The sequence below is a fragment of the Mesoplodon densirostris genome, chromosome 19, assembly GCF_025265405.1.
Source record: "Mesoplodon densirostris isolate mMesDen1 chromosome 19, mMesDen1 primary haplotype, whole genome shotgun sequence".
NCBI lineage: Eukaryota > Metazoa > Chordata > Mammalia > Artiodactyla > Ziphiidae > Mesoplodon > Mesoplodon densirostris.
In genome coordinates this window covers 12,887,295-12,903,891 of record NC_082679.1, presented here as the reverse complement: position 1 = coordinate 12,903,891, position 16,597 = coordinate 12,887,295, and the positions used below count along the sequence as shown (strand labels likewise).

At 53.4% G+C, this 16,597-nt stretch overlaps 1 protein-coding gene across 3 annotated transcripts; it reads left to right on the top strand.

The window, feature by feature from the left end:
- The first annotated feature begins 62 nt into the window (after nucleotides 1-62).
- PLD3 (phospholipase D family member 3) lies at nucleotides 63-16,493 on the top strand. Of its 3 annotated transcripts, XM_060085537.1 has the most exons (14): nucleotides 74-172; nucleotides 4,464-4,577; nucleotides 7,811-7,999; nucleotides 8,591-8,681; nucleotides 8,792-8,866; nucleotides 8,955-9,097; nucleotides 9,522-9,705; nucleotides 11,540-11,660; nucleotides 11,741-11,868; nucleotides 12,993-13,193; nucleotides 14,441-14,580; nucleotides 15,179-15,344; nucleotides 15,800-15,899; nucleotides 15,992-16,493. In XM_060085537.1, the coding sequence occupies exons 4-14, from the start codon at nucleotides 8,655-8,657 to the stop codon at nucleotides 16,177-16,179; spliced, it is 1,473 nt and encodes a 490-aa protein (XP_059941520.1). In that variant the 5' UTR covers nucleotides 74-172; nucleotides 4,464-4,577; nucleotides 7,811-7,999; nucleotides 8,591-8,654; the 3' UTR covers nucleotides 16,180-16,493. The 3 variants fall into 3 exon arrangements, with proteins under 3 accessions (XP_059941519.1, XP_059941520.1, XP_059941517.1); XM_060085534.1 differs by lacking the exon at nucleotides 4,464-4,577 and having other exon boundaries at nucleotides 81-172; XM_060085536.1 differs by lacking the exons at nucleotides 4,464-4,577; nucleotides 7,811-7,999 and having other exon boundaries at nucleotides 63-172.
- The last annotated feature ends 104 nt before the right edge of the window (nucleotides 16,494-16,597 follow it).

The following is a 16,597-nucleotide window of genomic DNA, read 5'->3' as shown; positions in this document are numbered from 1 at the left end:
CCCCTCCCCACGCTAGCGAGGAGCGCGGCCAATGAGAAAGGCAATTGCCTGGTCCCCACCGGCCCGCAGTCTAGCCGGAGTGCGCCTGCGCACGGCGGGGGCGGTCGGGCGGGGCTCCAGCCTAGAAGGTACGTGCGGGGCTGAGTCCCGGAGTGGGAGACGTGGAGTGCAGGTAATATGCGATCTGGGGGCGCGGCGTCTCGGCTGCCCTCCTCGTGTCGTCCTTCGAATATAATGCATCTCTCCTCTTATATCATCCTCTGTCCCTTTATGTCCCCATTCCTCCCCTTATGTTGCATCCCGCTTAAATCGTTACCACTCCCCTTATGTCGCCATCACCCTTCTTAGGTCGCCGTCAACCCCCTTGATAAGATTTCGTTCCCTTTAAGTCCCCATGGCCACCAAATGTCGCAGTCACCCCCCCTTTAAGTCGTGTCGCCTTCTCATATCGCCTGCACCCCTCTCCCTCTTTTGTTTCTATTACTCCTTTACGAAGTCCTTCTCATAAATCGTCATCATACCCCCGTGTCACCTTCGCACGCCTCTTGTCACCATCTCCTTAAGTCGCGCTCACGCTTCCCTTATATCTTCCTCATCCTTTATGTCTCCATCCCTCCCCGTCCTCTGACAGTCACTGTCCGTGCCTAATGCTTCTAGTTTTCCCCATAAGGACCTACCCTGCCTTACAGTTGTTATTCTTCCCTTCATATCCCCGGTATTTCCCCGTGTCCCCTCTCACATACCGGGTACTAGAGCCCGTTATCCTGGCTCCACCACTAAACATCTGGGTAACCTTGACCACCTAATCACACGTTTGCAGTCTCAGCTTCCTCATCTGTGAAACGCACACAAGGACACCTACGTCAGGGATGATTGTGAGGATCCTGCGAGTTTATTCTTGTGACATGCCCAGCTTGATGTGGTCATTTGAGCTAATATTATTAATCATCTCACCCTCACCCTCATCCAGTCACCTTCATCCCCTCCTCATTATCGCTCTCCCCCTCCCCCCAGCTGCCCTCATCATTACCGTGGTGTCGTCACCACTCTCTGTATCCTGATACTCTCTGCCACAGCAGCCAACCCCTGCTGTCCCACATCATGATCTCTATGCTGTCCTCACCTCTGCCACATCACCACACCTGAGGGGGTGACCCATCAGCCATCATGAACCTTGCTCATGTAAATACTTAATCCCTATCTCCTTACCTTGTTGGAGTGACTGATTTCCCACCCCCAAATTGAGAGCACTTAGCCAACGGCAGGAGTGGAGGAGCGCTTGGTGGGAGGAAGACTCTAGAAAGCTTAGACCCAACCCTCCCTTGACTTATAGAATTGGGGGTGCAGAGAGATGAGGCAGGTCTCACCACACCTTTGTCAAACCTCAGCAACCCTGAATCCCCAGGTGGAAAGGTAAGTATCTTAGTCACTCAGCTTGCCTTAGCATGACCGTGTAGGACAGTCATTACAGTGTGTGCCTGGGGACTGGAACACCCTGGTTCCAATCTTGGTTCTAGCATTTAGTACTTAAATAACTGCATGACCTTGGGCAGCTGGCTTAAGGTCCCTGTGCCTCAGTTGCTACATCCTGCAACATGGGAATGAAAATGCAAGTTAATTCATTCAATAAATATTTATTAAGCATGTTCTACATGCTCAGCATTGGGCTAGGCATTGGGGATACATCAGTGAGCAAAACAGAGATCCTTGGCCTCACGGAGTTTACATTCTAGCAGGGGTAAGAGACAGTACACAAACAGGGAAGTAGGTTATATGATGTGTTAGGAGGGAGTTGGGGGATGCAAAGATTATAGTTTTAAGTAGGGTGATCTGGTGACATTTGAACAAAGACTTGAAGAGGGGAGAGAGTGACCTGGCTATCTGGGGGAAGAGCGGCATTCTAGGCCGAGAGAACAGCAAATGCAAAGGCCCTGAGGTAGGAGCATGCATGGAATATTTAAGGAATAGCAAGGAGACCAGTGAGGAAGGAGAGGGATGGGGGATGAAGTTAGTGGGGTGATGGGGGCAGATCATCTGGGGTCTCATGGGCCATGGAGAAGACTTGGGCTTTACTCTGAGTGAGGTGGGAGCCATGGGAGGATTTGGAGGAGAGGAGGGATGTGATCTGATGTGACATGATGTGACATGAAGAAGCAGAAGCAGCTGGAGAACTTCTACCAAGGATGGATTGGCAAGAGCAGCCTGGTTGGAAGGACAGCCAGACTCTTCTTCTTAAAGCTGCACTCACATATCCTTTGTATTTGGAGAAAGCTTCAAATGTCCCTCTCAAAGATTTGGGGTGGGGTGGGATGGGGGAGGGATGTTGGTAGGGGTTTTTAGAGGCTACTGGGGAGGGACGGAGGGCTTCACAGATCTACAGATGTTACACAGCAGGAGAGGTAGCTGTCTACACCCGGGACCCTGAGGCAGCTTGGGCTCAAATTCTGGCTCCACCGTTTCCTGGCTGTGTCCCTTTGTGCCAGTGACTGAACCTTTCTAGGTCTTTTGTTCCCTTATCTGTTACCCGGGGCTAAAAGAAACACTGCTGTTAGAATTGAATATATAAAGTGTTTTGAGAAGTGCCTGGTTCCATAAACGTAAGGAGCCCTTGCTCTCCCACATCCTATCCTTTCACAGGCTCAGATCTCCCTGAGGGTGGCAAGGAAAAGATATTCTGCCTTATTCTGTGTTCGGGAATTGGTTTGACAGTGTAGTGTCCTGGAACAGAACTGAGCTCTGGGTTCAAATTCTTGGCCGACAGACCAACGCCGTGTGACCTGGGCAGTGATTTCCCTGAGCCCTACCTCCTCATCTGAAAAACAGGGATAATAATGCTTCTTTGCCCCAGATGTGTTGTGTTGTTCTTTTTGAACTGAGACATCAACCATTTTCATTGTTTTATTTTTCTCCAAGGCACCAACTGTATGTTTCGCTCATTTAATCTACTGTCTTACTCCCTCAAAAGAATTTCTTCCTTCCTAGGGACTTTTTTTTTTTTTTTTTTTTTTGTCTGTGCTGTATCTCCAATTTCTAGATAGGGCTTGTCAGCAGTAGTCGTTGAATAAATACTCATTGAATGAATAGATGGATGAACTGGCCACTGAGCATCTGCCATGTACTGTCCCTGTGCTGGGTGATACTGGGGACACAGCAGTGACTGAGCCAGCCTGGCCCTGCCCTCACAGGTTTTGCAGTTCAGTGGGAGAAACAGATCCATCATCAGGTAGTGACAGCCCAGAGTGTTCAGGGCCAGGTTGGGGGAAACACAGGCAGAGGGGTCTGGGCTGGGATAGAGAAGCCCAGGGAACTGTCAGATCCCAAAAAGGATGCCTGGACCAGACAGGGGGTCAGGGAGGGCTTCCTGGAGGAGGTGGTACACGAGCTGATGGGAATAAGCAACATGAAGAGGAGAAAAGGTATGCTAGGCAGGAGGAGAAGCTGTGGGCAGGTTTGGTGGTAAACGTGTGGTTTCAGTTCGAGGAACTGAAAAACATTAAATATGACTAGGCCATCAGGGATGGTAAGAGAATAAGCCCAAGAGGTTATTGAGGGGAGATCATTCAGGGCTTTGGGAGCTACAGTGAGGAGCTGAGACTTTATCCTGTGGATACCGGGGGGCCACAGAGAGGTTTTGAGCAGAGTGGGGGACAAGTCAGACTCAGATAGAGGGGGAATTGGAAGGGTTGAGTGGAGGCTGGGAGCCACAGGATGTGGCTGGAGTAGGGACCCAAGTGGGAGAGGCCAGTTCGGGGCCATGGAGGGGAGAGAAAAAGGGGGGTGGGGGTGGGAGACATGCTTGGGAGGCCAAGTGGATAAGTTCTGGGCGGTCCAGGACAAGGCCCAGGACTCTGGGGGAGGCAGGGCTTTCTGGAGAAGGTAGCGCACAGGCTGAGACCTGAAGGATGGGTAGAACAGCTCTCCTTGAAAGGGGGACCCGGGGGAGGAGCAGGTTTGGGAGAGATCCTAAGGACAGTTGGAGACATGGTTGGTGTATGGGGCTTAGGGACACCTGGGTGGAGGTGTCTAGGAGGCCATGGGACTTCCGGAGCTGAAATTCAGGGAGGAGGTGGGAATCGGAGACAGCTTTGGAGTCAGAAAGGGGGACTGAAGCTGTAATGGTGGGGAAGGTCCACAGGGGCTGTCCATGTAGGGCCCAAGAGGACATCGTAAGATGGTTGCACTTGGTCCTGGAGGCAATGGGGAGCCACAGAGGGGGTTTGAGTAGGGATGGGACAGCTTAGATTTTTGAGTTCCAGTTCAGAAGTATTCACCATTCATGATGGAGTGTTGGGGGACAGGGGGTTGTGTGTGTATTTTTTTTACTTATTTAATTGTTTTTCAGACTGAGCATCTTCTCTCCCTAGAAGGGGCACCTTCTAGGGGGTCCTTTGAAATAAAAGGTCTACTGCTAAAAACAAAACAAAAAAGTTCACAAAACCAGTGCCCTGTTCTGTTTTCTGTAGACTTGACCACAGACAATTGTGCAGTCAGTCTGAAGGGGTCTGCACAATCGAATGGAAGTCGGCTCCTTTAAACCCAAGAACAGTTCTGTTTTGAACCGTATGGAAGGTTCATAGGTTAGTGAATGTTTCCTGAGGTATGGCCTGTCCAGTGCTTCACGTGGGCTTCAACAGCTAACTGGCGCCACATCCTTCTTTGCACTTTCATACGGCTTGAATCAACCTTGAATTGACCTTAATTTTACCCTCAGGCTGAGGTGTCATCTGCACCTACCCTATTGCTCTGGGCTTAGAACACAAGCTACTCACACATTGTGTATACACTGAGTGTCACTAGATCTAGAGAGACTTCTAAGAAAGTCTATTCTCAAGGGTTTCCGCTCTACTGCTTCTTTTCTTCTGTTTTCAATAAACATTTATTGAGTGGTTACAACCAATAACCAGACAAGGATGTCACAAAGAAAGAAAACTACAGGCCAATATCACTGATGAACATAGATGCAAAAATCCTCAACAAAATACTAGCAAACAGAATCCAACAGCACATTAAAAGGATCATACACCATGATCAAGTGGGGTTTATTCCAGGAATGCAAGGATTCTTCAATATACGCAAATCAATCAACGTGATACACCATATTAACAAACTGAAGGAGAAAAACCATATGATCATCTCAATAGATGCAGAGAAAGCTTTTGACAAAATTCAACACCCATTTATGATAAAAACCCTGCAGAAAGTAGGCATAGAGGGAACTTTCCTCAACATAATAAAGGTCATATATGACAAACCCACAGCCAGCATCGTCCTCAATGGTGAAAAATTGAAACCATTTCCACTAAGATCAGGAACAAGACAAGGTTGCCCACTCTCACCACTCTTATTCAACATAGTTTTGGAAGTTTTAGCCACAGCAATCAGAGAAGAAAAGGAAACCTTTTTCCAAATAAGGTCACATTCACAAGTTCCAGGAGTGATGACCACATCTGACCTATCTTTTTTGAGGCCCCCACTCAACCCACCACAACCCCCAAAGGAGATCATGTTCCCTCCTCTGCTCAGAACCTACCCGCGGCCCCGTCCTTCTTGCCACAGTCCAGGTAGCCCAGCATGATCTGGTCCTGTCACCTCAGACTTACCTCCTCTCCCTCTTCCCACAGGCCATTCGACTACAGACACACTGGTCTCCTCGCTCTTCCCTATCCACACCAGGCACACTCCTGCCTCACGGCCTTTGCACTCGCTGTTCCCTCTGCTTAGAACACTCTTCCCCAAGATGTCCAGTAGCTCCATTCCTCCTCTGCTTGAAGTTTTTTTCCCTCAGGTACTCCCTTCTCTGCGAGGCCTTCCTTGACCTCTTTATTTAAAATTGTAAGCAATCCCAACCCCGGCCCCACCCCTGTCCCTCTTCCCTGAGACTCCATAGCACTTATTACCTTCTAACATATAATTTAATTTAATACTGTTTTTTTGTCCGTCTTTCCTCATGTCTGTTTTGTTCACAGTGATATCCCCAGTGCTTAAAACAATACCTGGTGCACAGGTACTCCATAAATGTGTGCAAAATTAATGAACAGCCTCGTAAAAAGTAGGTGCTATTCTTGCTGTGCCCATTTTGCAGATGGGGAAACTAGGGCACAGATGCACTGTCACTTCTCTGAAGTCAGTCACGTACACGCTGAGGCTCATATTAAAATCAGGCACCTGGCTCTGGAAGCCACAGTGTTAACTGCCTCGCCAATCTAACCCAGTCTACACCACCTCTTCAGGACTAGTTTTCTTTTGAAATATTGATACCTTAGGTGTATTGCTTTGATAAAAATATAACAAGTCAAAATTAAACCCATCATTACAGACCTATCATCATGGCACAATTTGAAAGCCAAAAGCTCGCTAACAAACTGAGTGAAATGCGTCTATTTTCTTCCTATTTTTGATTTATTACCAGCCATCCCAGTTCCCCGGCTCACCTTGCAGAGTGACGTCCCTCACAGCTCCGCACCCTACCTCTGCCCAGTTTTGTTTTTGTTTATCTTAGCTTCCCTAATTTCACATCACCTGCAGTTCCAACCCCATATTCTTAAATAAAACATTTCTCACCAAGGCCCTTCACAAATAAATAAATAAAAGGCAAACTTGTTTCCTGCCCCATGCCTCCCCCTCCCCCCACCCTCCAACCCTGAGGTCAGCCACATCCAAGACTGTTATCCTCTGCTTCTCTTGGTGACCTCTGGAGTTCCAAATAACCTTGATCTGTTGCCATTTCTTGCTGGATCCATTTGACCCATGCCGGTTTGGCTCGCTTCCTGCAATGATAGGAGGGGATCTAGCTGTGCTCTTCCACCCTTGCCAATCTGGGATCCGACGTTGGGGGGAAAGGGGTTTCCAAATTATCCTTTCAGATCTAGGCAGGATATTGCGGTAAGGAGAGAACCTGGCTCCCTTTTGGAATTTCCTTCCTTTTTTCTTCTTTTTTTTAAAAACACATTAATGCGTGCGCATGAATTTTTAAAAACGTGACAAAACCTGGGACGCGGCAACACCTGTGTAGGCTTTATAATTATTTTTTAACCTGCACAGAGATGTTTTCTTTTCTGTAAGTCGTGCATGTTTCACAATTTTAAAGAAGAAAATAGGCGGACGATAAAAAGCAATCCTGACCCACCCCCAAATCCCGCTGTCAAGGCAACCACTTCCAACGCTGTTGCTCCCCTCAGTAATAATCCTTCTCTGCATTTGTTGACTTCCTGCCTGGATGTGGGGAAGGGGGTCCTGCCCCTCTTTCATTGAGAAAGGTGGGCGGGGAGGGGGACCTCCAATTTATTTCTCCATCTGTGGCCTCAAATCCTGCTTCGGAGATATGAGATGGTATGTGGGAAACCCTGCTTACCCCTCCAGCCAGAGCCTGGATTTAAGAGACAAAAATTTTTAAATCCTTATCAAAATATCAGTTGACTTTTTTTTTTTTTTTTTTAACGAAACACTGACTGCAGTCCACAGTCCAAGGGAAAACCCACCATCCCCTCCCCCCCCACCGCTCTTCCCCTCCCTTAGCGTGGGCTGTGTCTTCTAAGCTGATTTCATCGCTACGTCCCTAAATCGTGTTATTCAGCCTTGATCATTCCATTTCATTTTATAATTTTTAAAGTCATTAATCTTATTTATGTATTTATTTTTGACCAGGTAATACATGCCCATGGTACAAAAATTCACAAGGTTTGCAGACGAGAAAAGATGTGGGGGTCTTTTTTCTCTTTACCTGTGGCCTCCCTACCCCACATGGGGGCTCTAGGGTGGACCGTAGCAAAACCGATCGCTCAGCCATGTACTCTCCCTCCACCCCCGTCAGGTTGGCTGTACTGGGCGGCCGGGCTCCCCTTCTTCCTGCGGTGAGCCCGGACCGGCGCTCTCACTGCGCAGACTCCCCGCTGCAGTGGGCGGAGCCCCTCGGGCCCCGCCCCCTCCTTCCTCCAGCCCCTGCTCAGCCTGTTGGGGCAGAAGCTGGGGCCCCGTGGAGGTAGCAGCAGCCGCCTGCCGAGTAAGACCGAGGCCCCTCTGGGGCAGGGGAGGGGAGGATGGTTTCGGGGATGGGCTGGGGTCTGGCGGGGAGGCCGCGATGGTCCTGGGCTCCTGGCCTGAGCTATCTAGTGGTTACCTGAGGGTGAGGGCAAAGGAGCCACCTGGAAAATGACTTCTGGGTAATCCCAGGGCTGGGAGAAGCCAGGCACAAAGATTTAGGGCTCCGCTGACCCAATCCGGAGCTGTCATTTTGGGAATGTATAGGTTAGAGCTCAGAGAAGGGAAAGCGCTAATGGGGAGCAGTGTGGGTGCTGATGAGGGGCAGTGTGGGGCTTGGGGCGGGGGCATGGTGGGCACTAAAGGGGGGCAGGGAGGGCACCGCAGAGGGATAGGAGGGAAGCAAAGGAGTTGGACCTTGAGGGATTTCGAAATCCCAACTGACCAGCAGTCAGCTTCCTCATTTAGGGGTGGCAGGCGCAGTGCCAGTGGCCCCCGTGATCACAGACAAGGCGACCCAGTGAGTCCCGTGAGCCCGAAGCTGATCTGCTTTCTGTGATGTCCCCAAAAGCCTAGAACACCCCCACACAGTGCCAGCTTTTGTTCCCTGCAGTTTGGAGACCCTGACACACCCACTTTGCCGCTGGAATCTGTATAACCCCTGGCTGCCCAGCAAGATGAAGCCTAAACTGATGTACCAGGAGGTAGGTGGATGGGGGACCCAGTGGGGAGGGGCTGGACCCAGCAGAGAGTAGGGGCCCCACTGAGCTGCCCTGTCACCCCCCACACACACACCATCATCCCTGTCCTCCAGCTGAAGGTGCCTGCTGAGGAGCCCTCCAACGAACTACCCATGAACGAGATCGAGGCATGGAAAGCTGCAGAAAAGGTAGGAGCCCACCGCCACCCTCACTCTGTCTCAGCCATGGCCTGGGCTGCCCTCCTTGGGCTGGCTGATCGCCTCCTCCTCCCCACAGAAAGCCCGTTGGGTCCTGCTGGTCCTCATCCTGGCGGTTGTGGGCTTCGGTGCCCTGATGACTCAGCTGTTTCTATGGGAATACGGCGATTTGCATCTCTTTGGGCCCAACCAGCGCCCAGCCCCCTGCTATGACCCTTGCGAGTAAGTGGAGGGGGGAGGGGCGCTGCCAGGCCAGGGACACTTCAACACGCACTAAGCAGGGCCTGCACCCAGTGGTGGAGACAGAATAAGGTGATCACCGGCTCCCAAGTGGACCGTCACGGTTCTTCCCTCCATGCCCACCCCCTTCCCCCACACTGTTGCCATGGCAGCCACAGCATCATCTTCTATCTGTCTGTGAATGGACACACATGGCGTCTTCCATCCACATCTGGGGACAGACACACACACACACACATCCACATGCACAACCTTCCTTCCACACCTCTAGACAGGCAAATGCAGACACACAGAGAATCATGAGTACCGACACAAATACACATAGTCTTCCATCCTCCGTGGGCAGACAAGGGAGCACTCACGTTTCAGCCCCCTATGGCTGATTCTGCCTCCCCCCACCCCCCAGAGCAGTGCTGGTGGAGAGCATTCCCGAGGGCCTGGACTTCCCCAATGCCTCCACGGGCAACCCCTCCACCAGCCAGGCCTGGCTGGGCCTGCTCGCCGGTGCCCACAGCAGCCTGGACATTGCCTCCTTCTACTGGACCCTCACCAACAATGACACCCACACTCAGGAGCCCTCTGCTCAGCAGGTACCTGGCAACCTGGGCCCTGGCTGGCAACGGGTGGGGGGAGGCACTGGGGAGGTGGATGAAAGGGGTTTCCCTATAGCCCGGGAGACAGGTGGACATGTCTCACACAGCGGGTTGGACACAGGTGTTTGGAAGCAACTGTCTTCACATGGCCCTCTGGACTGGGGGCGTTTTGTCACATTCATCTGGAGGCCTCTGAATGTCAGGGTATGGGTTTGGTTATGAGGGATTAGGCTGGCAGATATCACTCACCCACAAGCTGCCCCGACCCTGTCACACAAAGAAATGGAAACATGGAGTGAGTACCAGACCAGCCTCAAGCCAGGCTGCCACTTCCCAGCCGTGTGACCTTGGGCAGGTCACCTCACCTCTCGGTCTTCAGTTTCCTCATCTGTAGAATGGGGCAATATCTAGCACTCCCCTCTTGTGAGGATGAAACGGGCCAATCCCTGCCAATTATAGCACAATGCCCGACAGAGTCAGCCCTTTATAAGCATTTGCTCTGATAGCCTCGTTAGGGTCTGCAGACAAACTTAAAAAACATAAAACTTCAAGATTTGAAAAGGAACAGCCTAGGTGGATAAGCCCTTCATTGAAAGACATGGTGAATTTGTCCCTTTTTTTCCCTTTCCTTGCTGCCACTCTTTGTCAGAGGTAGGCTTAAAATGTATTAAAATTGTGAGGTTTATTAAGCACTGCCTGAAAAAATATACGACAGTTAAAAATGATATGAGCTGGAAATTCCCTGGCGGTCCAGTGGTTAGGACTCTGCGCTTTCACTGCCAAGGGCGCGGGTTCAATCCCTGGTTGGAGAACTAAGATCCCACAAGCCAAAAAAGAAAAAAAAAGTCATGAGCTCCCACGCCCTGCTGGTTCCTACTGGAATGGTTCAAAGCACAAAGCACAGACATAGGAGGCAGACCATCTGAGTTCAAATCCTGCTTCCCCATTGATTTCTCCAATGCTCAGTTTCCCCATCTGCACCTTGGGATATACTCAGATTTGCCTCATCAGTGAGAGTGGTGAGAAGTCAGTGAGTTCACATGTAAAGGGACTTAGAAGGGGCCTGGCTCACAGTAGAAACCAGGGAATCAATGGCTGTTGCTATTCATGTTATTGGCATCATCAAGCTTCACCCAAACCTTCCCAGACCCCAAGCCTGCACTGTGCCCCCAACATCCTGCAAGGTGCCCAGAGGTCCCTTCTGTGACAGGCATTGATACTTCCAAGTCAGGATCTTGGGAAGGTCGCGTGAAGGGCAGGAGTGGCAGGGAGGCCCTAGCAGGGCTCAGAGCGCCAATTATTAAAACAGATAAAGGGACTTCCCAGGTGGTCCAATGGTTAAGACTCTGCACTTCCGCTGCAGGGGGCACGGGTTCAATCCCTGGTCGGGGAACTAGGATCCCACATGCCGCACAGTGTGGCTAAAAAAATCAATAAAATAAAACAGATAGGGGCTTCCCTGGTGGCGCAGCGGTTGAGAGTCCACCTGCCGATGCAGGGGACACGGGTTCGTGCCCCAGCCCGGGAAGATCTCACATGCCGTGGAGTGGCTGGGCCCGTGAGCCGTGGCTGCTGAGCCTGCGCGTCTGGAGCCTGTGCTCCACAATGGGAGAGGCCACAACAGTGAGAGGCCCTGATTACCACACACACAAAAACAAACAGATAAAGGTTTTAACATCTTAACCTGTGTAAAGCCTTCCCTGAGTGTCCCGGCTAATGTAAAGCCTGATCAGATCTAGAAGCCTAATCTCAAAACAACTCCATGGGGGGTGCTGCATGGGGTTGGAGAGTTGGCTGATCCAGCCCCTCAGAGTCTCTCCCCTCCCCGCAGGGCGAGGAGGTCCTCCGGCAGCTACAGACCCTGGCACCCCGAGGTGTGAAGGTCCGCATTGCCGTGAGCAAGCCAAGTGGGCCCCAGCCCCAGGCAGATCTGCAGGCCCTGCTGCAAAGCGGTGAGCTAGGGGGCAGCTGGGAGTGGGCCGGGCCTGCGGCTGCCCAAGCCAGCCCCTGACCACCACCCCTGTCCCTCCAGGTGCCCAGGTCCGCATGGTGGACATGCAGAAGCTGACCCATGGCGTCCTGCACACCAAGTTCTGGGTGGTAGACCAGACCCACTTCTACCTTGGCAGTGCCAACATGGACTGGCGTTCCCTGACCCAGGTCTGCCTGCACCCTGCCCACTGCCCTTCTAGGCCGCTCCCTGCCCCACAGGGCGCCCGGCCTCCAGCTGCGCCCCACCTCAACCCCAGAGTCCTCTCTTCCAGTCTCTGCAATGGCTTCCTTCCCACCTCCTACCTAACATCCCCAAATCCAGCCCTCCACCTGCCTCGCTCTGCTCAGGGAAGCCCCTCTGATCCCCGATGGCATCTACAGGACATTCCAGGCCCTGTCCACCCATTTGACCTTCATGATTCACTCTCTGCGTGCCTGCTCTAAGCCCAGCCCTGTTCTGATGCTGGGAACATGGTGGACCTCTTGGAACCCCCGGTCCAGGGTGGAGACGGGCCTGTCTCCAGTGTCAGCCCAAAAGGGTCAAGTCTGAGATGGTGGCGAGGGGGGAGCACAAGTGGAGGGGTCAGGGCCAGGACGGGTGACCCAACCTGGGGTACCAAGGAAAGTCTCCCAAAAGAGATGAAAACTAATCTGATAACTGGAGGAGCTGTAGGAATTGGCACAGGACAGGAAAAGGGTACAGCTTAGGCAGTGATCATTTGCTCAACAAATATTTTCCAAACCCCTAATCTCACCAGCTCCGCAGGGAGATGCTGAACACACAGCTGTCCCTGAGACATCCCCTGTGCCTGTCCTCCCAGTCCAATGGGGAGGCAGGTTTGTCACCAGAGAAGGTGATGAAGGAGGCCCAAGGGACCCTGAGAGCCTCAAAGAATGCCTGACACAGGCTGGGCAGTCAAGTCAGGATCCCTGGAGGAGGAAACTGTCAGCTGAGACCTAAGACTGAGTAGGAGCTCAGTGGAGGGTAGAAGCAACGGTGTACGCAAAGGCTCAGGAAACCTGGAGCTTTGGAATAACTGATTTTCACCAAAACTTAAGATTTTAGTCTTGAGTCAAGATCATGTCCATCCCAGGGCTTTAGCTGGGAGAGGGGGGGTGGGGGGCGTGGTTAAGGGGCAGAAAGAAGGAAGACAGGGTCAGAGAGAGGGGGAGATAGAAGGGCAAGGGGCAGGTAGGGGGACTTGGTGGGGGGCAGGGGGAAGGGCTGCAGGTGTCCATGTCATCTGTGGGCACCAGGCCACTACCCCGGGCTCAGCATTGCCCTCCCACAGGTCAAGGAGCTGGGCGTGGTCATGTACAACTGCAGTTGCCTAGCTCGAGACCTGACCAAGATCTTTGAGGCCTACTGGTACCTGGGCCAGGCGGGCATCTCCATCCCGTCAACCTGGCCCCGGCCTTATGACACCCGCTACAATCAAGAGACACCAATGGAAATCTGCCTCAACGGAACCCCTGCTCTGGCCTACCTGGCAGTGAGTCTGAGGGCAGAGGGGCCTGTCACACCCCGGCCACATCCCTTCTCTAGGCCCCCATCAAGCCCTGCCCAGTGATTTGGTAGGGATGGGGGTTCCTGACCACTGGCTGTCACTCCTGCTCACTCAGGGCCTGAGCTGTGTCCCAACCTCCCTAGGCCTTGGTTTCACACAGAAGATAAGTATTGCAATATTTACCACCTCTTAGGGCTAGTGAGAGGCACGGCTGGGTCCATGCAGGCCGAGCTCTGGGTGACCTGTCCAGTATAGCTGCATGTCGCATTTTTAATCAATTAAAATGAACTACAGTTAAAAACTCAGTTCCTCAGTCACACCAGCCACATTTCAAGTGCTCAGCAGCCACACATAGCAAGCAGTTGCCATACTGGACAGTGCAGATAAAGAACATTTCCATCAGTGCGGAAAGTTCTATGGGACAGCACCCACTATTGCCCTTGGCACTCTGGACAAGGCACCGCTGTTTTTAGCTGTTGATATTTTCACTAGTTGGGGTGGCCAACCTGGGTTCCCCCCGAGCAAGTCACCTGACCAAGCCGAGTGTCATCCTGGAGGGCCACGCTAAGGCATGGATGGGGGGACACGATTCACTGGGGTCCTTTGCTCCAGTGACCTCCCACGGGACATTAATGGTTCCCCCGTTACCACTACCCCTTTCAGAGCTCGAGTTTGCTCACCTGTTGTGAGGATGGAGAGAGCTGGGTGAAGGGCCTGGTGTGGCTGGGCACATGAGGAGTGCCATCAGGATGGACTATAAGTCAGGGACAAAAGTGATTAGAGCAGAGGTCCTCAAACTTGAGCATGCATTAGAATCACCAGAAGGGCTTGTTGAAACCCAGATTCCTGGGCTCCACCCCAGCACCTTGGTTCTGTGTGCCGTGGGCAGTGAGGCCCAAGAATTTGCATTTCTAACAAGTTTCCAGCTGATGCTGTTGCTACCTGACCAGGGACCTCATGTCGAGAACCACTGGGTTAGAGCATAAGTTCTGGAACCAGACAGCCTCGGTTCAAACTCTGGCTCCATTTATCAGCTGTGTGACCTTAGGCAAATCACTTACCCTCTCTGAGCCTCCGTTTGCTCACCTGCAAAAAAAGGACGTGGTAATTATCCCTCTCCTTCATGGGGGCTGAGCATTAGTGAGACCCACAGGACCTGGCTCGTGACAAGCTGTCTGTAGCAGGGGTCCACTGTGAAGGACATGTGTCTTGACTGTCCCCTCATCCCCCAGAGTGCACCCCCACCACTGTGTCCAAGTGGCCGCACCCCAGACTTGAAAGCCCTCCTCAACGTGGTGGACAACGCGCGGAGTTTCATCTACATCGCGATCATGAACTACCTGCCCACCATGGAGTTCTCCCACCCACACAGGTACCGCTGGGCGCGTGGACAGGGGTCAAGGTAGGGAGCCACCGTGAGTGGAAGAGGACACAGGAGAGAGAGCGATGGGGCCCAGAAAGCAGGCACGGGGCCAAGACCAGGGGACAGAGGGAGGGGACGCCATGGGGAGAGACAGAGGTGACAGGGAGAGTGGGTCTGGATGCTCAAGACAAGGAGAAGGGGACAGAAGAGGATGAAAATATTCGGGGGGTGGTGTGGAGACGGGGGACTGGAAGCTTAAGGCAGAGGATGCGGGATGTGGGATTTCTGCAGCTAGGAGGCAGGGAGTGTGGGCTGGATATGGGATGACGGGCTTGGGAGGTAGGACTAAGGGTATTCAGGTTTGGGGTGGCAGGGTTTGGGTTTGAGATCTGGGATAGGAAGGGGGGATGACTGGACTCTGGGGGCTCAGAGCAGGTAGTCTGGGGGCAGCAGACAAGACAATGAGAAGATTGGTGGGGGGAGCAGGGCTTGGAGCTAGAGATGGGGTAGGGGCTTGGGGCTTCTCAGAAGCTGCAGCGGGCCCCATGCCTGGCTCCCTAAAGCTGAAGTGAGGCCTCCCTCCGCATCCTGCACCTGCCTCCCCCAGGTTCTGGCCTGCCATTGACGACGGGCTGCGGCGGGCTGCCTATGAGCGGGGCGTCAAGGTGCGCCTGCTGGTCAGCTGCTGGGGGCACTCTGAGCCATCCATGCGGGCCTTCCTGCTCTCCCTGGCTGCCCTGCGTGACAACCACACCCACTTTGACATCCAGGTGGTAAGCACCTACCCCAGACCTACCCATCAGCCCCTGTGCAGGGCAGTACCGGGGACACAGCAATCGTGGAGCTCACCTGTCATCTGACAGGGACAACCCAGAGTGGGCTGTGCCCTGATTGGCCAGAATCAAGGGCACGGGCAGAGGGGTTAGGGCTGGGATGGGGGAGCCCAGCAGAAGCTCCCGCTGCAGCCTGAGGGGTCGCGGAAGACTTTCTGGAAAGGGGGACATCTGAAGTAAGACCTAAGGGATGAACCGGAGTCATTCTAGAGGGAACAGGTGGCATATGAGGCGACAGGGTCCTCCCTTTCAGCCGGCGTTTACCGAGTACCCATTCTGGCCCCCAGGCCCGCGAGAGAAGAAGCTGAGTCCCCAGTCCCGCAGACCTGGTTCCACTCCCCACCCCAGACCCTGGGGCTTCTCTAACCCAACCCCGCATCTCCCCTCCCTCTCAGAAACTCTTTGTGGTCCCTGCGGACGAGGCCCAGGCCCGAATCCCTTACACCCGCGTCAACCACAACAAGTACATGGTGACTGAACGTGCCACCTACATCGGTGAGTGTCCTGAGCGCCGCCGGGGTGGGGGGACGGAAGGGGGTCCAGGCAGCACCACGGGCCCTGATTCTCTGGACCCCCGCTCCCTGTAGGAACCTCCAACTGGTCCGGCAGCTACTTCACCGAGACGGCGGGCACCTCTCTGCTGGTGACGCAGAACGGGCGGGGCGGCCTGCGGAGCCAGCTGGAGGCCGTTTTCCTGAGGGACTGGGACTCCCCTTACAGCCATGACCTTGACACCTCAGCTGACAGTGTGGGCAACGCCTGTCGCCTGCTCTGAGGCCCGGTCCAGCGGACAGAACAGGCCTGCGAGGCCCCCGCGGGCGCGGGTGTTCCAGGTCTCGATCCCTGTCCCCGTGCCCCCGCTTCTGTCTGCCCCATCGTGGCTCCCACAGGCTCCCCACCGTGCTCTCCCGCTTCTACCTCCGCCCCCGCCAGCCTGATGCTGTGGCCGCAGAGGACCTAGCCAAGCTGGGGGAGGGATCAGCCCCCGAAGAAGTAGGGGTGCATGCTGGGCCTGGCCCCCTGGCCCACCCCACTTTCCAGGGCAAAGAGGGCCTGAGGTCATAATAAGAAGTAAATAACTTGTGTGTACAGCCTGTGCCTGACTGAGTGGTGTGAGGTGGGGTGCCGGGTAGGGGACAGCTGGCATGGCCCTCTGGTGGGGACACCTTCACGCATGCTGAGCCCTCAGCATG